Source organism: Lagenorhynchus albirostris, chromosome 15 (genome assembly GCF_949774975.1).
Source record: "Lagenorhynchus albirostris chromosome 15, mLagAlb1.1, whole genome shotgun sequence".
NCBI classification, from domain to species: Eukaryota; Metazoa; Chordata; class Mammalia; order Artiodactyla; family Delphinidae; genus Lagenorhynchus; species Lagenorhynchus albirostris.
Window position 1 is genome coordinate 52,871,612 of NC_083109.1, and position 25,214 is coordinate 52,896,825.

The 25,214-nt window shown below is 53.7% G+C and overlaps 1 protein-coding gene across 2 annotated transcripts; it reads right to left on the reverse strand.

Moving 5' to 3' along the window:
- Nucleotides 1–7,195: 7,195 nt before the first annotated feature.
- On the reverse strand, nucleotides 7,196–19,079 carry TFAP4 (transcription factor AP-4). Of its 2 annotated transcripts, none has more exons than XM_060122762.1 (7): nucleotides 18,856–19,079; nucleotides 11,374–11,539; nucleotides 11,165–11,263; nucleotides 10,583–10,753; nucleotides 9,839–9,979; nucleotides 9,041–9,196; nucleotides 7,196–8,227 (listed from the first exon to the last, which is right to left on the reverse strand). In XM_060122762.1, exons 1-7 carry the CDS (start codon nucleotides 18,942–18,944, stop codon nucleotides 8,033–8,035), a joined length of 1,017 nt encoding a protein of 338 aa, XP_059978745.1. In that variant the 5' UTR covers nucleotides 18,945–19,079; the 3' UTR covers nucleotides 7,196–8,032. The 2 variants fall into 2 exon arrangements, with proteins under 2 accessions (XP_059978745.1, XP_059978746.1); XM_060122763.1 differs by lacking the exon at nucleotides 18,856–19,079 and adding an exon at nucleotides 13,876–14,073.
- Nucleotides 19,080–25,214: the final 6,135 nt, after the last annotated feature.

Genomic DNA, 25,214 nt, shown 5'->3' on the forward strand with positions numbered 1-25,214 from the left:
CTGTTTATCAGAAACATCATTCATAAATAGTTTCTCCAAGTCTGTGGCTTAACTTTTCATTCACATGTGTCTTTCAAATGGCAGAAGTTCTTAATTTTTATCAAGTACAATTAATCAATTTGTTATTTTATGAATTATGCCTTTGGTGTCATACTGAAGAACTCTTTGCCTAACCCAAGGTCACAAAGATTTTTTCCTGTTTTCTTCTAGAAATGTAATAGTTTCAGGTTTTACATTTAGACCTGCCATTTTTTTTAATATGTTGCAAGATGTGGAGCAAGATTTAGATTTTTACAAATGGATGTCCAGTTGTTCCAGCACAACTGGCCATTTGTTAAAATGGCCACTGAATAGCCTTTGCATCTTTTTTTTTTTTTTTTTGCATCTTTTTTTGAAAATCAATTGACCATATATGTGTGAAGCTATTTCTGGACTACATTCTGTTCCATTGATCTATGTGTCTATCCCCTCACTAATACCTCACTATCTTGATCACCATAGCTTCCTAATAAATCTTGAAAACAGGTAGTGTGAAGTCTCCAACTTTGATCTTCTTTTTTAAAGTTGTTTTGATTATTCTCGTCCCTTTCATGCACTTCCACATGAATTTTGGAATCAGCCTGTCAATTGTTTTTTTAAAAGCCTTCTTGGAGTTTAATTGGATTAGGATGAATCTATAGATCAGTTTGAAGAGAACTGATGAGTTATCAATTGCAATGGTTAACTTTATGTGTCAACCTGACAAGGCCATGTGGCCCACCTGTGTGGTCAAACATCAGTCTGAATGTTGCTGTGTGGGTGTTTTCCAGATGTGCTTAACATTTAAATCCACAGCCTCTGACTCAAGCAGACCATCTTCCCTAATGTGGGTGCGCCTCACCCAATCAGTTGAAGGCCTTAAGAGAAAAGACTGAGGTCCCCCGAGGGGGAAGGAGTTCTGCGTTCAGACTAGACAGCAACTTGGACTCGTGGACTCGCCTGACCCTCCAGCTGCCGCCTCCCCCGTGCATTTCCGACTTTCCGGTCCCCACAACCTCCCTCTGTAAACACATATCCCCTTGGCTGTTTCTCGGGAGACCCTGACCGACACACCAACACTGAGTCTTCCAACCCATGTGCACGCTGAGGGGCTGGGGGAGCGCTCCCCGTGAGGGAGGAGGCAGCGCTCGGTCACGGGAGAGAAAAGGACGTCCAAGCCAAGGAGGCGCCCGCCCCACCAGGGCCTTCAAGGGACAAGAGGCGGACGTCACCACCTCACAGTGGAGCCCGAGGCTCAGGGCTGAAGGGACTTGTTCAACGTCACCAACTCAGAACAGAGCTGCTGGACCTGAACCCGGATCTGCCCGACTCACAAACCCGGGGCTTCTCCCATCAATCAAGTGAATGTCATCCATGGGGGGGTAGGGAGAGGAATTAGCAGGGCAGCGAAGAGAGTGGAGGGCTGTGACAGGGGGCGGGGGGTGCAGGACAGAGAGAGGGTCAGAGAAACCACAGGAACCCAAGCCAGGCAGACGGGGAGGGTGAGCCCAGCACTGCTTAAAGGGTTGACTGCATTTGATTTAAACATGCCCTGTCTGAGCTCAAACAGATCCTTGTACAGCCAGCAATGATTCACAACAGCCAAAAGGTGAAAAAAAGCCGAGGTGTCCATCAGTAGATGAATGGATAAACAGAATGTGGTCCATCCATACAATGGGATATTATTCAGCCATTAAAAAAAAAAAACTAATACATGCTACAACATAGATAAACCTTGAAAATGCTATGCTAAGTGAAACAAAAGTCACAAAAGGACAGTATATTAGTTTGCTAGGGTTGCCATAACAAAATACCACAGACTGGGGACTTAAACAACAGAAATTTGTTTTCTCATAGTTCTGGAGGCTGTTTAAGTCCAAAATCAAGGTGTCAGCAGATTTCATTTCTTCTGAAGTAGCCCTCACTGAGAGAACCTTTCCATTTACCTCAGGAATTAGAGGCTATCTACCTTAGAAGTACCCAAATTCATACCCAGTGCAGGAATCCCCCCCACAATAGCTCTGACAGAGACCTCTGTTTGAATACCTCCAGTGACAGGGAACTCACTACCAGAGAGCATTAAGTCTGCTGTTTTGAATACGAGGTGAGGCCCACAACCAGCCACAATGCTCCAGATCTCCTCCTCACCTGCCACCGCACCTTCCCGCAGGAAGCCAGGGACACGCACCACGAGAGTCCCCTAGAGAATGGAGACCGCCTCTCCCTTGATCTCAAACATGCAGCCCCCCACTAACCCTCTGCGCCCATCCACCCCAGACAATTCCTCCTCCCTACAAGGGAACAGATTTTCGTCAATTCTCTTTCCAAATTTTCAGAGCATCCTCTCTATCTCCCACAGGAGGGGAGGCAACGTGAGGCAGACAACGAATCTCTGGAATGTGTACAGCACCGCAGCCTTCTCCAATCACTTTGCCATTTCCTCTTGAACTTGATCCTGAGGCTGCCACGGAGACAGGCCGTACCAGCAGGAACCTGTGACCTAGGCCCCCTAATTCAGGAAACTCTGCAGCTGTCACTCCTAGCTCCTTTTCAACACCAGGGGTGTGGTGGGGGAAGAGCTGGTTTGGGGAGCTCATTCCTTCCTACAGCTGCCGGATTCAGGGCCCAACCTGCCCCCCAGCCCCCAGTCCTACCCCTCCTCTCAGCCAGCACACGCTCACGTCAATCAACACCAGAAGCTGCAACTCAGCAGGGCAAGAGGAGAGAGGGGACCAAGGCAGGGGATGGCACTAACCTCACCCCTAGCGCAGGACTTGCAGGGCAAGGGAGGCACACAGAACTCCAGAGAGAGGGAAAAAGACAAATGCCACAAGGATGGTAGCATCCAGGAAAGCACAGAGAGGCAGCCAGATAAAGAAGGACCCATGGGATGGGCTCGGGTGGGATAGGGGAGAGCCAGAGACTACAAAGTCTCAGGCTAAGGACAGCGTGGCCAGCCACGCTCCAAGAGGCAGCTGGAGGATTTGCATGTGCTTTATGTACTTGTCTGAGGCCAGTTAACCAACAGCTAAGGCGGCCAAGGTCACAGGAAGCGCCCCCCCCACCCCTTTCCACTAGACAACCCTTCAAACATCTCACAGAGCTGGTGTGAATGCCCTGCTGACAGGGATGCCCCGAAATCAGGGTAACAAGCAGCATTTATTTATCATAACCCACCCTGTGCCAGGAAAGCATAAAGATGACTCCCAAATATCCATAAAGTACACCAAGAAAGCAAGAATTGGACGCAACAGGAGATGAAAACCACACAAAGGCAGGCACACAAAATGGAGCCATTTGTAAGGCTGATACAAAAGCAAACGGCACTACATACGTAAGTCTTCCCATGTGTGTAACTTGATCACTTGCCAATTCACAGTGTCCTTAAAATAAGAACAAGACAACTGTTCGGGAGAAGTGAAATTATTTCTGCTGCTGAGACTCAACAGGAATTTCTTCTGAGGATCTTCACAAAGAGGACACGGTGTAATGTAATGATCCTTGAGATCAGAGCAGACATACATTTCCCATGAGATTTAATCCCTAACAAAGACCTTAAAATAGGGTGGGGGAGGCCACCAGGAACCAAGAATGCCTAGCTCCCTCCAGAAGAAACCATCACCAAAGAGAGTCACACGCTTAGAATGTCCCTCCACAGCCACACTGGTGGCAGAATCAATAGCCTAGCACAATCTATTTGGGGGACAGCATCTACTAAAATATATTCATAATAGCCGTTAAGTTGGAAGCAACCTAAAGGTCCACTGTTAGGTGACTGGCTAAACAACTTTGTGGTATGTTCATACAATGCAATATTCTTAGCAATAAAAATGAACAAACTGCTAATATACACAAAACCATACATGAATCTCAAAAAATTATATTAAGAGAAGCCAGACAAAAAGAGTATATATACTGTATGATTTGTATGAAGATCTAAAATAAACAAAACTAGGGAGTTCCCTGGTGGTCTAGTGGTTATTAGGATTCAGCACTTTCACTGCTGTGTCCTGGAGTTCAATCCTTGGTCAGGGAACTGAGATCCTGCAAGCTGTGTGGCACGACCAAAATTTAAAAATAAATTAATTAAATTGACAAAACTAATCTATAGTGACAGAAATTAAAACTGTGGGGAATTCCCTGATGATCCACTGGTTAGGACTCTGTGCTTTCACTGTGGAGGGTGCAGGTTTCATCCCTTGTCGGGAAACTAAGATCCCGCATGCCAGGCTGTGTGGACAAACATAAATAAATAAATAAAACTGTGGTGAGATTCCACTCTACACCTACCAAATTTGCTGAAAAAAAAACTGAAAAATATAATGATCTGACAATATCAAGTGCTGATGAGGTTGCACAGCAACTCCAATTCTCAAACACTGCTGCTGCAAAATGGTACAGAGCAACTGTACACACACATACATAAGTGAGAGCATGTAAAACTGTAAAATCTGAATAAGCCCTGTGGTGGGCACTGACAGCGATCACCTGGTTTCCATACCATACATTATTAGGCAAACAAGACGCTAGCACTGGGAGAGGCGGGGTGAAGGGTGCAGGGGGCCTCCCTGTACATTTCTATACTTCCAAAAATTCAGTTTTAAGAAGCAAACCACTTGAGGGCTTGGTGCGGTGCCGGCTACACGGGTGTATATTCAGTTTGTGAAAATTCACGGAGCTAAACACTTCAGTTATGAGCCCTCTTCTGAGTGTACTTTATACGGTACTTCAATAAAAAGGTTTTTAAGACAGGTTTTGTTGAACTCTGCATTGATCGTGTCTCTCCTAGACCCCTTCCCATCACAAAAAATAAAGTCCAAGCTTCTTAGCGTGGCTTGGAAGTCCTCTACGATCTGGTTCCCACATCGTCTCCACTTCTTCCTCCTCCCAGGCCAGTGTCCGCACTGCCCGCAGGATACCGTGCCCTTTCCGACCCCCTGGCCTGGCTCCCACTTGCCCCCGACGCCCGGACCCGCGGCCGTACCCACGGAGGTGTAGCCAGTGCAAGATACACACAGGGCTCCCAGAGTCGGCAGGAAGAAAAGAATGAGATACTTCGTGGGTAGTTTCTTGCATTCATCACCTGTGCGGAAATGGCAACGTTTCAGACACTGTGGGTTAAAAGGAAACGTGCTATTAAAATTAACGTCTCTTGTTCCTTTCTGACCGCTGCCTCTAGACCGTCGTAAGTCACGTGTGCAGCGTGCCGGACTTCCGCCGGGCAGCGCAGGCCCCACCACCCGTGGCCGCGTCCTCCGAGGGACGCGAGCGGGAAAGCCGGCGAGCGCCTCCACGCGGAAGACACGCAGGAACGGCGGGTTCGCGGCGTTTGCGTGCGGAGCGTGCGTGAGAGCGCGCGGGGCGGGGCCGAGCCTGGGCCAGAGGAGCTTGCAGTCGGGAGCGCGCGAGATGGCCTGAGGCACCAAGGAGCATGCGCACCGAGGGGCGGGGCGGAGCGAGTCCGGGAAGAGGCGGGACGGAGGCCGCGCCCCTGATTCCCGCCGCCTGCTGGTGAGACAGCCTACGGCCGCTGGGCGCGCCACGACAGGTCTGGGCTTGGGGTATTCCCCTGGCCCCGCCCCTGAGCCGCGCCTCTGGCCTATAGGAACTGCGTAGTTCCACAGACACCGGAAGGAGGCGGAGCCTCCGCCTTGCTGGGCCAGACGTCCTGGTTCCATAGCGCCCTCTATTGACCCTCTCAGGAGCTGCCTGGAACCCGTCGGACGCGCCTTGCACCTGGCCAAAATGGGTCGCTCTGCTGGCCTTGGGAAGGGGCGTCCCCGCCCATATCTCGAAGACGGTTCCCTCAAACACGCATTTAATTTATGTAAATATATCTAAATATATCCCAAAAGAGAAAACTACAGTAATAATGCTAAGTGAAAGAAGCCAGACTCAAGCTAAATATGTAATGTCATATACTGTAAATGAATATATTTATAGTATATGACATTTTGAAAAAGGCAAAACTATAGGAACCATAGGAATAGATTGGTCGGTGGTTGCCAGGGTCTGGGTGGACCACAAAGGGACATAGGGGAACGCAAGGATGAAGAAACTATATCTTAATTATGGTGATGGTTACACATTTGTCAAAACTCCCACAAGCAAAAACTAAAAAGTGAATTTTTACCGAAGTTAAATTACACTTTAATTTCTTTAAAAAACAAAAAGTAGATTGGTGGTTATCAAGGGCTCAGAGAAGGGAGGAATGGGGAGAGACTGATTAATGGGTAAGGGGTTCATTTTGGAGTGAGAAATGTTTTGGAATGAGATAGAGGTGATGGTTGCACAGCATAGTAATGTAGTAAATGCCACTGAATTGTTCCTTTCTAAATGCTTAATTTTAAGTTATATGAATTTCACTAAAAAAAAAGTATTAAAAGTTCTAAAAAAAAAAAAAATGCAGGCTCCTGCCTGCCTTTCTATTCAACAAATTCCTGTCTGGAGGCATTCATTGTGGGGTGAGATGTGAATCAGCTATTTTTCCTCTCTGGCCTCAGTCCCCACGTACCTGTCATGTACCTGAGGAAAAGCAGGTCAAGAGGGACACATTATAAAGCAATCTCTGGTCATGGAGGATTAAGGAATTTAAAGGACCACCTCCTTACCAATTAAGATGTAATGTCCTTGTGCCATTATGATTCTCAACTTTCAGAAGAGAAAACTGAGTCTCAAAGATCAAGTGGTTTGCCCAAGGTGGATCTGATCACCAGCAGACCAACCCCGGGACCTGAGCTCTTAAACACCACACCATAAGGGAGTGCTCACTTCTCTTCTGTAGATGAGGATACTGAAGTTCCAAGAGGTTACACAAGGTGAGGAAGTTGCAAAGCCTAGGGATCAATCAGGACCACTGAGCATCTTGTGTCCTTTCTCTAGGAGACAGGAACCTATGGCTTGGTTGTTCATTCTCTCCTTGCCTCCCACCAAGGAGGAGTTGGGAGCCACTCACCTCAGCCCCAACACCATCTCCCATCTTTGCAGAATCCCCAGAGTAAACCCAGGGAATCTAAGGACGCCAATTTCTCATCATAACACCACACATAAGTTGGGGGAGTCATCACACTCACCCACATCCAATCCCCTCCAGTGGGCTCAGAGAACACCCCCTACGCTACCCCAGGAAGCCTTCGCCAGCTCCTCATGACAGCACACATCCAGGAGACACAGAATCTAAAAAACAAAGTACAAACTTTATTTTGTTTCTTTATAAAGGCACAGTGGCCTCTTGGTTTTTTCCCCCCACTTTCTTAACAAAATATAATAGCTTCTCCTTGAACACAAAGACCTTAAAATTGTAAAAAAACAAAACAAAACAAAACAAAAACAAAACTAAAACCAAAAAGAACCAACAACAAACAAAACAAAAAGAGAAAGACAAAGACTTTTTTGGGGTGGAAGATGGGAAACCTGGAGGGAGAGGTGGGGGCTGGACAGTGGTGGAGAGTGGCGATTCCTAGTGCTGAGACAGGGAGGGGAGGGAAGAAGGGCAGCAGCAAACCCCAACCGAGAAGCAACGGAGACCCCCGGACCCCGAGAGCCCCGACCCAGCCAGACCCCCAACCCGTGTAAGTGCTTAAAGGAGAAAGAACACCAAAAAGAGGAGGGAAGGGGGAATTAAAAACTGACGGTCATAGGGCTGGCTCTGGGGAGGGCAGAAATACCTTGGGGTTTTGTTTGATTTTCCCTGTTCTTAAAAACATGTTTCAATGAAAAAATGCTTTTTGGCGAGAGAGGCCAGGCACCTCCATGTCCGCTTCCCCAGCCTCCGGGGCCGAGGCCCAGCCCCAGGTGTCCCGGTGCTGCCACGCGCTCCTGCCGCCCCAGCCCTGGACCTCGGGTTGGGTGGCTTCACTCAAAGGTCGATTTACAGTATTGAAAAAGAGGTCATAAAAGAGACCCAAATGATGCCGTAATTTTGTAAAAATTCCTCACTCGTTCACCCTCATGTCTCCCAATTGCTGCCCCGCCCCCTCCAGCCCCCAGAAGGGAGAGGAGGGCTGGGGGGTGGTCAGGGAAGACCCCCGTTCCCCACTGGCTCCTCCCGGCTCTGGTCCATGGCGTCGCTGTCCGAGGCCTCCGAATCGGAGGCGGTGTCGGAGGCGTGGGCCTCGGGGCAGTTGCGGACCGGCTTCACGATGACGGCTCGACGCTGCTCCTCCTCCTGCTCCTGCCTTTCCTGGGTGCCCTCGATGTGCTGAATCGCCTGGCGGAGAAGCTGCCATGAGGATGGCGGGGCCATGTGGACAGCCACCATCTCCCCCACCACCCACACCCCCCCCAGAAAGGTCCAGGAGCAAGCCTGGCAAAGCAGGGGCAGCCTGCCAGAGTCAGGAGAAACAAACTTCAGAAGCCCTCTGCTGAGCTGAAAAAGACTTGGAGGGGAGACAGTGCCCAGCTGCGTGAAGTCACAAGCTTCTTACACTCACTTATATATTTCAAAGCCTGCCTGTTGGCTTATGGAAGGTCTCTGTTATAAATTTTATTATTCAATTTTTCGGGTTTACGTGCAACTCAAGTTCCAGGGGTTGATGGCCTTTATTCTGTTTGGGCGTTTTGGGTTAATTGTTTCTTTGCAATGTTGTTGGGCCTCCCAAGAGGTCTCTGCCCCAGGCTGGGCACAATAGTGACTTCAGGTTCGACCTTCAGAGCTGACAGTGAAGCCAGGCTTCACTGCCACCCAACCGGTCACTGCCCCCTCCACCCCCATCCCAGGTCCTGGACCAACCCAAGAGCTGGATGCAGGAACTCTGAAAGCAGGGGCTCCGGGAACAAAGGACCCCCCTCAGCAAATGCCACGTGGAGAGAAGGAATGGGGTCTTCCGGGCCATCCAGTCCCCCCTCTCTGCCCCTCACCCCAGATGCAGAGATGGAGACCCATCTGGCTTCCAGACTTCCTCCCCACAAAGCTCAAGCTCTGTCTCAATCCCTGCCAGTCGCCCACTTTCTTATCTCCCCACAAAGGGCCCATTCCCAGAGGACGACCCCCCATGCGTTGCCCCCTCCCCAAGCCAGGTACCTGCACAATGGTGTCCAGATTTTGCCGGGATGTTGAAACAGAGTTGATGACCGAGGAGGGGCCCATGGTGACGACATTGATGTGGTGGGAGGGAGGGGGCGCTGGCGCCGGCACGATCACCGTGGGGTGGTGGGTAGGGGCTGGAGTGGGCAGAAGCTGCAAGACAGAGGCCCTCAGTCTTTCTACGAAGGTTCTGGGAGCTGCCCCTTCCCTTCTGTCCGCCACAGAGGGTGTGGGACGGCCCTCCAAAACCATCTCCCTCTGCCCACTTCCTGGAGAGCCTCCACCAATCACCCCGGCCCATCGGCCTCCTTCACTCGCTGGGGGCTGTCCAGTTTGTGACCCCTCCCACCCCTCTTATTTTAAGAATGAAGAAAACGTGGCCTGGAGAGGGGCTTTAGGCTGTCTAAGACTGCATGGCCCTTCCCTCTCCAGAGCCAAGCCAGCACTTCACATCTAACAAATACAGTGGTGGTCGGGAGTTCAGACTGAATTTAGATGGCCAGGGTCCAAATCCTTGCCCCAAACTGCTGAGGATACTGGGTGTGTTACTGAACTTTTCTGTGCCTCCAGTTCCTTATCAGTAAATAGGAGTAATAACAGCTCAGGCCTCAAAGGGCTACAACAAGGATTCAATGGAATAATGTATGCAAGACACCTGGAAGCCAGGAACATCTGCATTACCATCATTTAGGCCCGGGGTCCACCCTGCTAGACACCCAGAGGCACCAACATTGAGTCTGAGAGCCCTGGCCCAGGCCCAGGCCCAAACTGCCCCTCCAGGCACCTCCTGCTCACCTGGGTCCGCAGGTGCTGCTGTTCCCGCTCCAGCTTCTCCTGGTGCAGCAGCCGCACCTGCTCCTGCTGCTGTTGCAGCTGCACCTGCTGTGCGATCACCTTGAGCTTTTCCGGGTACATGTGGGCCTCCAGCGAGCGCACCTGAGGGTGGAATGGCAGGCTCAGGGGTAGGACCCAGGCCACACCCTGGCGCCTCCCCCAGCTCGGGGCCCACAGACTGCTGAGGTCGGCCTCCCTGCCACCCTCGGGGTGGAGACCAAAGTCCTGACCGTAGCCAGCCAGGCCCGCCCTGACTCTGCTCCCCTCCCGTGCAGCCCCCCTCATGCCATGCTCCCTCCCTGCCTGCCTCCAGCCCCAGGCCTTTGCCCATGCTGTTCTCTCTGCCTGGAGCACCCTTCTCCCCTCTCTGCCTGGTCAGCGGTGAGACTCACCCTCCCACCCTCGGCTCAGGTCACTTCCACAGAGAAGCTATGGGGCGGCCCATCTGGAACCAGCCCAGGTCCCCCTCCTGATGCCCACCCATCCGGTGTGGCCTTTATCACAGCTGCATAATTACGATGTGAGAGCCATTGACTCATCTCTCCCCAGGCAGACAGTGACCCCCAAGGACTGGGACCTGTCTGGTTTGCTCCCCACTGGACACCCCTCTCCTAGGCCTGGCACAAAGCAGGAGCTCCCGTAAATAACAGGAGAAAAGGAAGAGAGCTGGACAGCATCCCCCACCTGCCCGCCCACCTGCCTCACCTGCTCCTCCAGCATCATGCGCACCGAGCGCTCCTTGTCCAGCTGCTGCCGCAGCTCGATCATCTCCCGCCGCAGGTCCTCCGCCTTCTCATCCTCCCAGATGTCTGGCGAGCCGATGCCCTCGTCCTTGTCCTCTGCCCGCCGCCGCTTGGGGGATGAGCCGCTCAGCTCCTGAGGACCCCAAGGGGTCGGTGAGTGTGCTGTGACACTGCATACACCACCACCACCACCACCACCACCACCGGGAGTGGGGATGGGAAGCTCCATCACAGCCCCCCAAAGCTGTCAAACCCAGGTGCACCGGCACTGGGGAGCCCCAGCGTGCAAATCCACCAGACAGCCAAGGCTGGGAAAGGAGGCAGAATGCACTTGCTTCCCAAAAGTCACCCAGTTCCTTCCAGAGCCCACTCCACTGCACTTGACCCTGGCTAAATCAGGGCCTGGGCAGGAACGCAAGTGCCAGAAGTAGGCAGGTCAGTGGGTAAGAAGGGACCCACAGCCACATCACAGTCCCAAGCCAGTGGTTGGGCCCGGACACGCCCATGTCAGTGAGAGGGAACCAAGAGGAGGGCAGGGCGCTACCTGGATAAAGCGCTTGAGCTGTGTGTTCTGCTGCAGAAGCCTGGTCTTCTCCTGCTCCAGGGAGAAGATATATTCGGCCGTTTGCTGGAGAATGGCTGCCTGAGGGCAGGAGGGACAGACAAATCAGGGACCCTGGCTGACAGTGTTTTCCGAATCTCCCTGCTCCAGCCCACCACCTCCTCCAGGAAGTCCTCCTGGCACTTGCCCACCTTGCTGAGCTTCTCTCCATCTGTGTGGGGGATGAGGGTCTTGAGGGACTGGAACCCCGCGTTGATGCTCTGCATGCGCCTCCGCTCGTTGCTGTTAGCAATCTCCCGCCGAATCCGCCGCTCCTGGTCCCGCTGAGTCTCAGGGGTCAATGGAATGTTGGCAAGGCTGCAGGGAGGACAGGGCCAGGCTCAGGCTGGGCGCCCTCCATGCCCTGCCCCCAGTGGCCCCTGTCTTTACAATTCATCTCCAGAGAGGCCTAAGTGTAACAGGCATCCCTCCCACTACAGAAGATACCAGCTCTGTCTGATGCTTACACCCCCAGTAGATCGGGAGCTGATGGAGTAGCGTGCTCTGGGATGCCTGGGTGTCAAAATAAGCATGCAGACCCCAGGTCCCGAGCCCAGTGTCTGGCCAGCAGGTCTGAGTGGGGCCCAGAAACCCACATGGCTAAGAATCCCTGTGATTCTGATGCAGGTGGCCTCAGGTGATAATCAGAGACACCTGCTCTTGGGACACCTCTGAGCTCCTTGCTATGCACCTAGACCCCCTCCTTCAAGGTCGCAGGCTTGAGGACTGAGGGAGATGTCCCTCCTCCCTTCCCACCCCCACAGCCACGAGCTACTACGTAAGCCCCCAGCCTGGACCCAGACCCTGAGCTAAGGCTTCAAAGACAAGACAGGTACCACTCACTCCAGGAAGAGGACCCGGCCAACCTCCCCTGGGGACAGTTCTCCCTGAAGCCCACCCATCCCAAAAGGCAAGCCCACCCTGTGCCAGAGAATCGAGGCTCCCAGCATGCAGTAGGCGATGTTATTGCATATTATGTGATTGCATCTTGCAGGAGCGGCAGCCAGTGGGGTGAGACAGAAGGCAGCGAGCGGTAAGGGGCGAGGCTGCCTGCCGAGAGGCATTGGCAGGAGGCAGAGACGGCAGCAGGGCCTGTGGGCCTAACGCCACTGCTCCCGAGAGGTGGGCCTGTGTGTGGCCTGGAGGAGGCATGCTCCCCTTCCAGGCCCTCTCCTGCAACTCCCCCGCCCCTGAACTGATGGCTTCCAGATGCTGGGCTCCCAGAAGAGGCCACCAGCCCCACCCAAAGCCACAGCCCTGGCTTCTTCCTGAGGGGCCCTCCTGGGGTGACCTGGTCCAGGCCTGAGCCAAGAGAGCTCACACCTCTGGGTCTAGGAGAATGGGACAAGGATTCTGGGCAGCCTTGTTCCATTGGTGGGGGAGCCTGGGCTCAAAGAGGTAGGTGCCCAGGCCCCCATGCCCATCCCTAGGCAAAAAGGAGTTTGCTTGGAAACCTAGGAGAGGAGCACATCTGTAACAGCTAGATACAACCAAGGCCTTGCTGGCCCCCCAGCCTGCCCCACCTGTGCCCCCTCAGCTCCCTAAGGGACCCTAAACTCGCTCTTGCCCCCTCCTGGGTCTCTGCCTCCTCTCCCCACAGAAAGGGTGGTCCGCTGGGGGTGGGCTGGGAGCAGGGTCCACATGAGCTGCTGCTGGGTGTCTGAAGCCCTGTCCTCCACCAGCACCCCCAGCATCTCCCTGGGACCCTCCCCAAGATACAGTTCCCTCACAGCACTGGAAAGGTGGCCGACGACCCCTATTTACAAATGAGACTTAGGGCTCAGAGTGGGAGGGACACAATTTTAGGGTCAGACAGCTGGGCATCTGGCTCCCCCACTTCTGGGCCAGGGGCACCTCCCTTCTGTCAGTTTCCCTGCCCCTACAGTGGGGGTGATGGTGAAAAGGGGAGGATGCAGGTCAGAGACCTGATACACAGTGGCTTGCCTACCCCTTTGCAGGCGGGGTGGGGTGGGGGTGGGGGGGTTGGGGGTGGATCAGAACTGAGTCCAGGTTCCTGGGTCTGGCTGGCAGTGCCCTCCAGACCCTCTGCGGCAGGTGGATTAAAGACATGGGGAGGGGGGACTTCCCTCGTGGTCCAGTGGTTGAGACTCTGCACTTCCACTGCACGGTGCACGGGTTTGATCCCTGGTCGGGGAACTAGGATCCCACATGCCACACAGCACAGCCAAAAAAAAAAAAAAAAACTGTAAAGACACAGGGAGAAATATCCTTAGGAAGCCAAGCCACTGAGTGACTGAGATCTGTCTGGGAGCTTCCCCATCCCTGCCCTGGGGAGATACAGGGAGAGACCGCCCCAGCCCCCCCCCCACTTATCCCACCCCTGGGTACTCCCTGGTGATGCCCACAGGCCAGAGCTGACCAGAGTGGTAAGGGGTCAAAAAGGAGACCCACCTCCAGCCCTGGGTCACCCTGAGCGCTGGCCCTTCCAGAAGGCCCACCTGGAGACCCTAGCAATAGAGTTACTGTTTTAACCTGGTGGTCTCGTGGTTAGGACTTGGCACTTTCATTTGGTGGGCTGGGGTTCAATCCCTGGTTGGGGAACTAATATCCTACAAGCCAAGGGACATGGCCAAAAGAATAAAATAAAATATAAAAAAGTCTTGAGTTCTTAACGTAATGTGCTAAGGACTCACTTTGCTGGAATTTTCTCACTGAACCATCTCAATCTTCCTCTGAGTTAAGCGGCCTTATGGCATGAGGACACTGACGCTTGGGAAAGGAACAGCTACAGTAAGCACTGGGGCTGGGACTTGAACCCTGATCCCAGAGCCCTGCTCTTACCCACAGGGCAGAGTGGGCTCTGCACCATCCCTCAGAGCCGGACACCCCGAGAGACAGGTGACAGTCACCCCTGTAGAAAGGATTGAGCATGGGTGTGCACTGCCATCAGGTTAGCTCTTACTATCACTCACAGAACTTTTTATATTTTTCCCTGTCTGACTACCATGGACATCCAGTTGGGTGGCTGCGTGGCAATGAGGAATCTAGGGTTTGGGGAGGGGAAGTGACATGTCCAAGGTCAGGCAGCCACACCAGGGCACCACAGGCACCTGCAGGAGCCAAAACGAATGCTCTCCTCTGCCACCCAGGGGTGGCACCCTCTACTGAGGGCTCACACATAACCCTGCTTCCCAGAGCCCTGTGTGGCCTCAAGAGGCAGCGCCCTGGCCCTCCTGACAAATGGTGGGACAGGACGAGGCCCAGAAGTGAAGTGACTTGCCCAAGATCACACCATGAGAGCGGGCATAGCAGGGTACAGCTGCAACGCACCTCCTGCACTTCCCAGCCCCCAAGTCCCACCAACTCCCCAGGCTGAAGCCAGAACTCAACACCCACTGCCCCCCACCACTGCCGCAGCCCCACCAGCCAGCTCATCTGCCCATGAAACCTCAGCCCAGGGAAGCCAACGTTCAGCCCCTCCCTTCTCTCCAGGATGCCCACGAGCTTGGGAGACACCAAAGGAGACCACAGGGCCCCAGGCCTGAAGGCCCCAGCCCAGAAGTTCCCAGAAGGAAGGGGCCTGGCGTCCAGGCAGGGAGAAAGGGCCTCCTCATCCTAGCTCTTCCGAATGTTCTATCCTGTCCGCTTTACCACCAAGTCCCTCAGCCCAGCCTCCTGGTTCAGGAACCAGCTGCTGGTTAACCTAGTACAGACTTAAGTCCCAGAAAACAGACTTCACCCCAAAGCCACAGTTCCTCATAGGGACTTAGGCTGCCACCAAGGCCAACTCACCTAAATAGCCCTGGAAGTTTCTTTAATAGAATGCAGACTAACCAGGGGTCCTGATGAGTGGAATCATGGCCATCCAGGGGTTCCTATACAGGATGGCTAATTACCATTTTTAGCTGCTACTCTACTAGATAAAGTGGATTTTTCTGCAAACGCCTGAAAGTTTCTTACATTTCTTCCTGAGTTTTGCAGAAGTAAACATGATTTACAGTAATTGTAAGGTCCTCCACCTCCTTCATATCAACTTCAGACCCACCCAGGTGAGCAGTGAGGCCTGGTCCACAGATGCTCTCTCTTACTTGTCTCCCTCCCTGAGAGCCTCAGCAAGCCAGTCTCCTGGGGCTGGGCAGCCAATGGCCAAGGAACTGTTTGCATACCAGCCTCCAGTGCCAAGACCAGAGCTGCCACCCCCTCTACCTGGGTGCCCCCAAGACATCCCCCGGAATAATGCCCACATCCCAACCAGAGGCTCAAGGGCAGGAAGCCGGCTCTTCAATTCTAGATCCAGATCTGTACCTGTTCCTCCTGCCTAGCCCAAGGGCAAACTGGTATCCCCTAATCCCCACACACCCCTGCCCAGCTCCAGCCTCAAATTAGCCACTGAGAACTCTCATTTCACACTGCTCCGAAGTCACTCACACACCCACCACTCAATGTCTACACGGTCAGAGATGGGAAAACCCACACAGGGTTTCTCCCATACCCCAAAAGGAAGACAGGAGGAAGACGACCCTCTCATCAAGGATGCCCAAGGCCCCCATCCTTCTCTCTGCAGCAGGTACTGAAGCAGCCCAGGGCCCTTGCCCATCCCCACTGCTTCTATCCATACACCCTGCCCTCAGTCCCAGAACAAACCACGTCCAGGTTGTTCCCATCAGAAACACCCCCTTCCCACAGCTTCTCCAGCCCCTCAGAGGGAGCCCTGCACTGGGTTCAAGTGGAAACTCCAGCCCTGCCACTTACTAGCTGTGGAACCCCAAGCTTAGCCACTTAGTCTCTCAAAGCCTCAGTTTCCCCATCTATAAAACAGGGGAATACTGCCTTACTTCGTAGGGTCGTGGTGAAGTTTAAAAGAAATGGAGGAAAAAAAATAAGGGAGACAGACTGAGGATAACAGGATGCCTTGTTTTTTCAGAGTTTGTACCCAGGATCCCAGGAGAACCCATGGCTCTAAGGAAACTGACTTGTCCTGTAGCACCATGAGACTTCCAGCTCTTAGAACAGGAGCAAGTTCTCGTTCATTGTGGTGTCCTCAATCCCAGCACGAAGTAGGTTCCTCGTAAATACCAGATCAGGGACCCAACACACTCCAAAGTCCCTAATTGTTCTCTAACTCCTTCTGAGGAAAGATGGTCTCTTTCCCCCCTATGGCAGGCAGTAGGTAAACTCTTTAACACCACCATGCTCCTGCTTCTAAGAATCTGAGTGCCACTTAATAGCTACCAGGCACTTTCCACACACATGGCCAAACTTCACAGGTGCTCCATTTTACGGGAGGCTGAGAGCAGTTAGGCAACATGTCCAAAACCACACAGCTTATGTGCGTGCCACTGTCGGGTACGGCCTCCCGCTGTACGGTACTGTCCCCTCGGGGAGACTGAGGAGAGAAGCAGGGAGCCCTGCTAGTCACTGAGGGATGAAGCAAAGTCCACCAGCCTGAGAAGCGAGTATATCCGGCCAGAAGGCCCCACCCAACCCATACTCAATCCTACCTCACCAGGCAGCTCCTCCTGAAAATGAAAAAACCCAGAGGCCCCAAATCCACACCCAGTGCATGGGCTGACAACTGTCTCACAGCTGGACAAGCTGAGTAGTCCCCGTGCCCAACCCTGGGGCACTTGGTCCCTAAGGGACTGCTGGACTCCTCTGAAGGAGGGCTTGAAAGAGGAACAGGTCAAGCTGGAGTCCTAGGGGGCCGAGAGAGAACGCGGCCAAGGCCCAGGCCTGGCAACCAGAGGGTCCTATGGTACCAAGCCTGCCTGGGATCAGGCCCAGAATGTCCACTCCAGCATCTGGGGCAGCTCAACCCACCTCCTTACTGCCCAGGCACCCTCTGAGCAATCAGCAGCTCAGGGTAAGAGCAGGGCTCTGGGATCAGAGTTCAAGTCCCGGCCCCACCACTTGCCCTACCTGTTCCTTCCCAAACCTATCCTCCACCCACACAGAAATCATAAAGCCACTTTACTCAGGGGAAGATTGTGACAATTCAGTGAGAAAAATCTCGCAAAACGAATCCCTAGAATGCATTATGTGCTCCAGAATTTTTTTTTCTTTCCACTTATTACAGCTAAGCCCTCCAGGTGGTCTTTAGGGAAGGGCCAACACTCAAGGTGGTGCTGCTGACTGCCCACCACCTTGAACTTAAGAGTAGTTAAGGTAGGAGCCCTGGTGTGTGCGGGAGGCGGGGGTGGGTGGGGGGTGTTGGGGGTGTATACGTGTGCAGCAACCTTCCCCCAACCTGGTTTCTGCAGCCCCTGGTGTCGACCAGCCTGGGCCACACCGCCTGCGGCTCCTCCTCCCTCAATCCCCGCCTTGCCTGCCCAGGACCGCAGAGCACGTGGCCCCAGCCCTGGGGAGCCATTTCGCTCCTAAAGTAGCACGGCAGGAAAAGGGCCACAGGTCCCAAACTTGGACCCGCAGAGAACAACCCACGCAGTATCGCCGTCCCGCAGGTTGTGTTCAATATGCAGATGCCCAGGCCCTTCTCCTAGCGATCGGAATTGCGGGCGTGTGCATTTTAACAACTGTTCAGGGCGATTCCGCTAACCCATAACTCTTCGGTAAAGGGTATATCTGGAGCAACCCGGGCCAAACTAAGAAAGTGCCTCCTGAGGAAGGCTACGGATCTCGGACCACCCATCTACCCACCCACCCAGCCTGCCGGGCAACCGGACGCTTTCGGTTTATGGCTGGGGGGAGGGGCACGAGATCAGAAAGTTTGCAGCGGAGACCCACGTGCGGCGGGCAGCGGCCTGGTGAGGCTAGGGGCGACCTCCGATGCCCCTCCCCCCAAAAGCCCCGCACCCGGCCTGCCTCGCCCACCCCGCCCGCGGGGTCAGAGCTTTGTGCGGGTAAAGCGTGGCCCAGGCACGCCTACAACTCCCACAATGCCGCACCGACGCGGCACGGAGAACTACTGCTCCCGCGAGGCGGCGCGCTGAGGTCCGCCTACTCCAAGAGGGCTGCAGAGTCACGTCCAGGCCTCGCTAGTAAACAGCGCCCGGGCGCGGGAGGCAAGCTAGCGAGTGGCCGCCAACGTGCCCGGGTCCACGGCGCTCCCGGAGGGCCGCGCCGGCCCCTCGGGTCCCGCCCACTCCCGCACCCCGACTCCAGCACGCCCCCCCGACCCCGCTGCAGCCGCTCCCTGCAAACACTCACACCACCCGGCTCCCCGCCCGCCCCCCCCCGCGCTTGGAGCCGCGGCTTAGCTGCATTGTAGCCGTCCGCGCCGCGGCCCCACGCGCGCCCCCGGCCCCCCAGACCCCCTTGCAGGGGGCGCCCAGAGAGAGCGATGAAGGAGGGAGAGGAAGGAAGCCGCCGCAGGAGGGGGGAGGAGGAAGCGAGGGGGGGGAAAGCCACCAGCACCAAGCATGGCCGGGACTGCTGCAGAACCACGTGGGTCTGTTTGCAATTTACAAACGTCGCGACTCGCCCGCCTGCAGCGGACAAAAGTGACCGGGGCCGCTGGGGGCCCCCACGTTCAGAGGGAGGAGGGTCCCCGAGCGGCCCAAGCCTGGCGCGCAGGGCTGCAGCCACCCCCGCGGCTAAGAAAGGCGAGAGGGTCCGCGGCGCGGGCCATGCGTGCGCACACGCGCGCCTGCCGAGGCGGACTAGCCGGGGGCTGCAATCGTGGGAAGGGGGTGAGGGGGAGGAGGAGTACACACCTACAGAGCCCTCCTATCACTTCTTTCTCTGTTTTCCTGAAATGTTGCAAAGAGGGCACCTTCTGAGTGGGCACCATGAAATACTCCATAGCGATCGGCCCCCCTCCTCTGCACGAGCCAGGTCCCGCGGTCCGCCGGAGAATACAAGATGGAAATCCGAATCAAAGGGCAGCGCCGGACGGAGGTGCAGAATCGGCCGGTCCCAGATGCTGGCTGCGGCGGCGGCGAGGGGAGGGAGGCGGGCGGGAGGGGCGGGAGGGAGGTCTCTCCGGCCTGCCTCCCCGGGCGTGTGTATGTGTGTGTGTGTGTGTGTGTGTGTGTGTGTGTGTGTGTGTGTGTGTTTGCAGCTGATCAGATGTCTGTTTCAAGGCGGGAAACAGCTGGTGAAAACTCAGCACTCCCCCGGCCTCCTTCCGCGGAGTAAGGAATTGCATGTAAACAAAGGACTATTTGCAGCGCCCCCCAGGGCGGCGCGAGGCCCGGGCGAGAGGGGCGCTGGCCCCCGGGGGCGAGTGGTAGCCAGGGTCTGCGCGCCTCCCCACGAGTTCCGGGTGCGGGGGCCGCGGGCGGGCTTGAAGGGCGCGGCGTGAATGGAGCGAGCTGCGGCCGAGCTACATGCGCCACTATGGGTGATGAGGTCCATCAGCTGACAGGTTGGCAAGCGTAGCAAAAAAAAAAAAAAAAAAAAGCCAGCCACAGCGAGGAAACCCAGTCCGCGCGCCCGGGGTCCGGCGGGGACTGCTCCGTGCAGGGTCTGCGCGCTTGGCGGCCGTCGGGGGGCGGGGGTGCGCAGCTGGGCCCGGCGAAGGCGAAGGCGGCCTGAGGTGCTGCTCCGGGCTTTTTTCTTCTTCGGTTGCAACTGCACAGAGAGGAGCTGCTCTGGCGCGCTCCCTCCGAGCCCAGGGCCCCCTGGAAACTTGCGTCATAGCCACCACTTCCCACATGTAACTTGGGGCCGACTTCAGAGGCCGGCCAGCCCCCTCCCTCACTCGCTCCCTGCCTAGCTGCCCGCCACTGCCCGCCCAGCCTGGGTTCCGGAGCCTGGGAATCCCGGAGCCGGGGAGGGGAGGGCAAAGGGGGGCGCGCCGGGCGCCTCGGATCCCAGGGCTGCCTTAGGAAGCAGGGGCCCCAGCGGGGAGGGAAGGGTGGAGGCGGGCCAGGACAGCAGCGGCCCCGGAGGCGGGCTGCCAGCGCGGCTGGGAGGTTTGGTGGATGCTGCCGGGTCGCCTCCTATGCCCCCTCGCTTTACCCCTCCTCTGGGAGGCTGGACAGCAGGCGGCACGCCCTAGCTTGGCCCGGGCAGGCGAAGGCTGCATCTTCCCATTCAGGGCGAAGCCAGTGCGAGACTTGCTCCCCCGCCAGGGTGCGCTCTCTACTAGGGGTGAAGGCCTGGAGCGGGTAAGGGAGGGACGCCTTGGCGGCGAGTTCCGTCCGCCCTTCCCGCGTCCCCTCCCCTGGCTCCTGGAGGTTGGCCCCTGGCTCAGGAAGACCGCGTTTGCCTTGGAATGTCCTCCCTCCTACCCACCGCCTTTCCCAATCCCATCCGCCTTCCAGGTTCCGCCCAAATCGCGCCTCCTAATTGAAATACTGCTACTTATAACAAGGATTACTGTTATTATTAGGAAATGTTATGGTTATTAGATATTCGGAGCACCTTGTAGATGCCTGGCAGTTTTGCGTGAATATTTTCCAATCCGTAAAGTAAGCTGTCAGGCTGCTTCTGTAAGTACAGGTCCCGGACCGTGTAACATCACAGTCCCTGGGAGGCTTCACTGTTGGGACAGGAAGGATGACATCTGGGGACAACATAGGATACAGAGCCACATAACTGTGTACACTGAGCAGCGTCCCAGTGCCTGGGTCCACCCTTTGCTCTGTCTTCTACAGAAATGCCTTGACCCAGCCTGAGCCCAGTTCCTGAGAGCACACTGTCACTCAGACTGGCCTCCCCATCTCTGCCAAAGGCGTCTTCTCATCTACAGCCCTCTGCTGTCTCAGATGCACCAACCCACACACCCCTGGCTCAGCTGCTCCTGCCCCAAGGCCTGAAATATCATCACTGCTCCCACCGCCCCACTCCAACACTCTCCCACCACTAACCCGCTTCACGGCAGTAGCACCAGAAGTCCCCAGACTCCAGGCCGTTTTCCATTCCCAGGAGGCTCTGTACACCCCTTAGTCTGATCCCTTCCCAACTCCTAATTCAGTCCACTGTGCCCTCTGGAGCCCTCAAAGGGTGTTCAGCAAAATCCCCTTTATCCTTGGTACCTGACTTTACCCCTCACCTTCTTGCTCTAAGTTAGGTGTCAGCAAACTTTTTCTATAAAGGGCGTGTAAAAGTTATTTGCATGTGGAATCTAAAATATGACACAAGTGACCATATCTAAGAAACAGAAACACACAGACATAGAGAGCAGACCTGTGGTTGCCAAAGGAGCAGGGGTGGGGAAGGAAGGACTGAGAGTTTGGGATTAGGAGATGCAAACTATTATATATAGGATGGATAAACGACAAGGTCCTACTGTATAGCACAGGGAACTATATTCAATATCCTGTGATAAACCATAATGGAAAAGAATATGAAATATATATATATAACTGAATCACTTTGCTGTACAGCAAAAATTAACTCATTGTAAATCAACTGTACTTCAATAACATTTTTTTTTAAATATTTGTGTTAGTTTCCTATTGCTACTGTAACAAATTACCACAAACTTAGTGACTTAAAACAACACAAGGGAATTACCTGGTTGTCCAGTGGTTAAGACTCGGTGCTTTCACTGCCATGGGCCAGGGTTCAATCCCTGGTCAGGGAACTAAGATCCCAAAAGCTGTGCAGTGCAGCCAATTAAAAAAAAAATTATTCTCTGGAGGTCAGAAGTCCAAATGGGTTGTATTTGTCTGAAATCAAGGTGTCAGCAGGGCTGCATTCCTTCTGAAGGCTCTAGGGGAGAATCCCTTTCCTCACCTTTTCCAGCTTCTAGAGCCTGCCCACATTTCTTGGCTTCCTTCATCTTCAGAGTGCATCACTCCAACTTCTTCGGTCATCACATCTCCTTCTCTGACTCTGACCCCCCCACACCCTTATATGACGACCTTGGGCCCAAGCAGATAATCCAGAATAATTTCCCCAACTCAAGATCCTTAACTCAATTATATCTTCAAAGCCCCTTTTGCCATGTAAGGTAACTTATTCACAGGTTCCAGAGATTAGGACATGAACATCTTGGGGAGGTCATTTTTCTGTCTACCATACCATTCTCAGTTCATGAGCCATACAAAACCTGGCAGAGGTTGCAATATGCTCCATCTATTCCACTCCTAGGTACACATCCAAAAGAATGAAAACAAGGACTCAAACAGATGATCATATACCAGTATTCACATCAGCATGATTCACAATAGCCAAGGGTGAAAACAACCCAGGGTCCATCAATGGATAAATGGATAAACAAAATGTGGTCTATTCAAACAAGGGAATATTATTCAGCCTTAAAAAGGAATGAAGAAAAAAAAAAAAAAGGAATGAAGTTCTGGGACTTCCTTGGTGGTGCAGTGGTTAAGATTCCGTGCTCCCAATGCAGGGGTCCCGGGTTCCTTCCCTGGTCAGGGAACTAGATCCCACATGCGTGCCGCAACTAAGATTTCCCTGCCGCAACTAAGGAGCCTGCCACAACTAAGACCCGGCACAACCAAATAAATAAATAAATAATAAGTATTTTTTTGAAAAAGGAATGAGGTTCTGATATATACTATAGCATGGCTGAAACTTGAAAACACAATGCTAAGTGAAAAAAGCCGGATACAAAAAGTCACATGTTGTATGATTCCACTTACGTGAAATATCTAATAGGCAAATTCATTGAGACAGAAAGTAGATTAGAGGTTACCAAGGGCTGGGGGGAGGGGAGATGGAGATTTATTGCTTAATGGGTATGGAGTTTCTGTTTCGGGTGATGGAAACTTTTGGAAATAGTGGTGATGGTTGCACAACACTGTGAATGTAATTAATGCAACTGAGTTGTGCACTTTAAAATGGCAAATTTTATATGTTTTTGACCACAATAAAAAAAAGTTTTTAAAAAATGGTCAGTGGGGGACTTTCCTGGTGGTCCAGTGGCTAAGACTCTGCACTCCCAATGCAGGGGGCCCAGGTTTGATCCCTGGTCAGGGAATTAGATCCCACATGCCACAACTAAGAGCTCCCATGCCGCAACTAAAAGATCTCACATGCCACAACTAAAAAGATCCCGCGTGCCGCAACTAAGACCCAGTGCAGCCAAATAAATAAATAAATTTTCCTTTTCTTTTAAGTATAAAAAAAAATGGTCAGTGGGCTGGATTTGAGCTGTGGGCTGTAGTTTGCCTGACCCCATTGATCCGGGGTGTGCCGCAAGCCCCTTATCTTCTCACTTCGCTCCTTTGCCAGCTTAGATTTCACAGCCCACCAACATAATCATCTTGCATGCATGCTCCCTTGTGAGTCTAACCCCCACCTGCCTTGCCCCAGCCCTGCCCCCTGGAGCTGAACAGCGCTGGGAAAAGGAAATCCCACCATCTCACTTTTAAATGCCAGAACAAGATCCTCATTTGTGCAGCTGGCGATCCCTTCATGTTGCCCTGGTCCATCCTCCCTCTCTCCCAAAGGCTCCCGTCACCGCCTCTGCCTCCCTCCTCGTACCGGAAATCTGCCTCCTAACCTGTGTCTGGATGCGTGTCCGCACTCTGTCCGTGCACGGAGAAACCTTCCATGTGAATTCTTCAAAGATGTCTCTCCAGCGGCTGTCCCCCCACCCACCCAGCCCCCGCATCCTTACCTCGTGCCCTCTACTGGGTCGTTCCCACACCGAGAACAAGCTGTCTTTATTCCCATTTAAAAACAATAACAAAAGGGAATTCCCTGGCGGTCCAGTGTTTGAGACAACACGCTTTCACTGACGAGGGCGCAGGTTCGATCCTGGTCTGGGAACTAAGATCCCGCAAGCCCCTCCGCACGGCCAAAAAAAAAAAAGCACAATCATACATCCCCTTCCAGCTACCACTCTTATGCTGCTCTCCTTGACTGCAAAATTCCCTGTCCCAGAAGTGGGTACTTATGCTCACTCTCCCATCCTGCTCACTCCATCCGGAGCCAGGACTCCATGAAAATTGCTCTCAGTGGTGACCCCAAGGAGCCCTGTTTTCTGTCTTCACTGTATCTGATCGTTTTTTTTTTTTAGTTCCCCAAGCAGGGATTAAACCCAGGCCCCTAGCAGTGGAAGCTCGGAATCCTAACCACTGGACCACCACGGAGTTTCCGACCTGAACTTCTTGAAGTTCTTTTCTACTTGGCATCCGAGATATCCCAGGGCCACAGTCCTCAGACCTCTGTCTCTGTCTATACACACTCCCTGCTCTTCGGACAACAGACTTCCAGAAAGGACTTGAGGCCATGCAGTGTGATTCAGAATCTAGGTTCTGCCCGAACCCCAGCTCCAGGTGTTAACAGGGTGACTGCGGGCGAGTTCCTTGACCTGACTCAGCTTCCCGGTCTGTAAAACAGAGGCCGTATAGCACATAGCTTGCAGGCTGTCACGAGAAGTTGCTGACACGCCTGGCATGTCGTAGCATTAATAAGTGTTATTTCCTATTATCACTGGTACTGAGTTGCCACGGGCGGCTGTGGCCAGAGACATCTGAGTGGGCCCAGAGAGAATGACAGGGTTTGGTGATGTGCAGGGGAGGGACACAGGAGAAGCCAAGCTTTCCCCCTTCCCTGCTCAAACTTGTCACAGTGATGGGACTTCCCTGGCAGCCCAGTGGTTAAGAATCCACCTTCCAGTGCAGGGGGCATGGGTTTGATCCCTGGTCAGGGAACTAAGATTTCATATGCTGTGTGGCACAGCCAAAACATTTTTTAAAAAAGGCAAAAAACCCAAAAACTTGTCACAGTGAAAGGAAGCAGGCGTGTTGTAAGGTTCTTTTCTGTTGAATGTGGGGCTCCTCTCCTTTACAGTAAAGACACTCCCAGGTAGGATCTGATGGTGTGAAAATCAGCCTGCAGACAGTTTGCCCTTTAAAAGGGGAGTCTCTGTGAAGACTGTCATCAAATAACTGCCCGTAGATGATCGGTGTTAGAAATGCAGATTATCATGTACTGAGTTGGCAGAGAGCTGGCCCACCTGCAGCAGGACTCTGGGGCTGGAGACCCTGATCAGACACTGCTTTGGAAAGCGGGTGTGGAGAAGGGGCTGGCTCGGCCTGGGGGAAAGAGCCGGGGACAGCAGTGTGGCCTGGGACACCTGAAAACCCAGCTTTCCTTCCTCTATGTTGTCAAACCCAAGCCCAATCAGCCCCCCTCCCCAAAATTCCCCATT

Bases quoted from the DNA above. Each gene is read 5' to 3' on its own strand.
- TFAP4 (XM_060122762.1), bottom strand. From the start codon at position 18,944: ATGGAGTATTTCATGGTGCCCACTCAGAAGGTGCCCTCTTTGCAACAT. The intron at 10,754-11,164 runs GTAGCGCCCTGC...TGGGGTCCTCAG, and splicing joins AGCTCAAGCGCTTTATCCAG to GAGCTGAGCGGCTCATCCCC. The intron at 9,197-9,838 runs GTGAGCAGGAGG...TCTGTCTTGCAG, and splicing joins AGCAGCACCTGCGGACCCAG to CTTCTGCCCACTCCAGCCCC.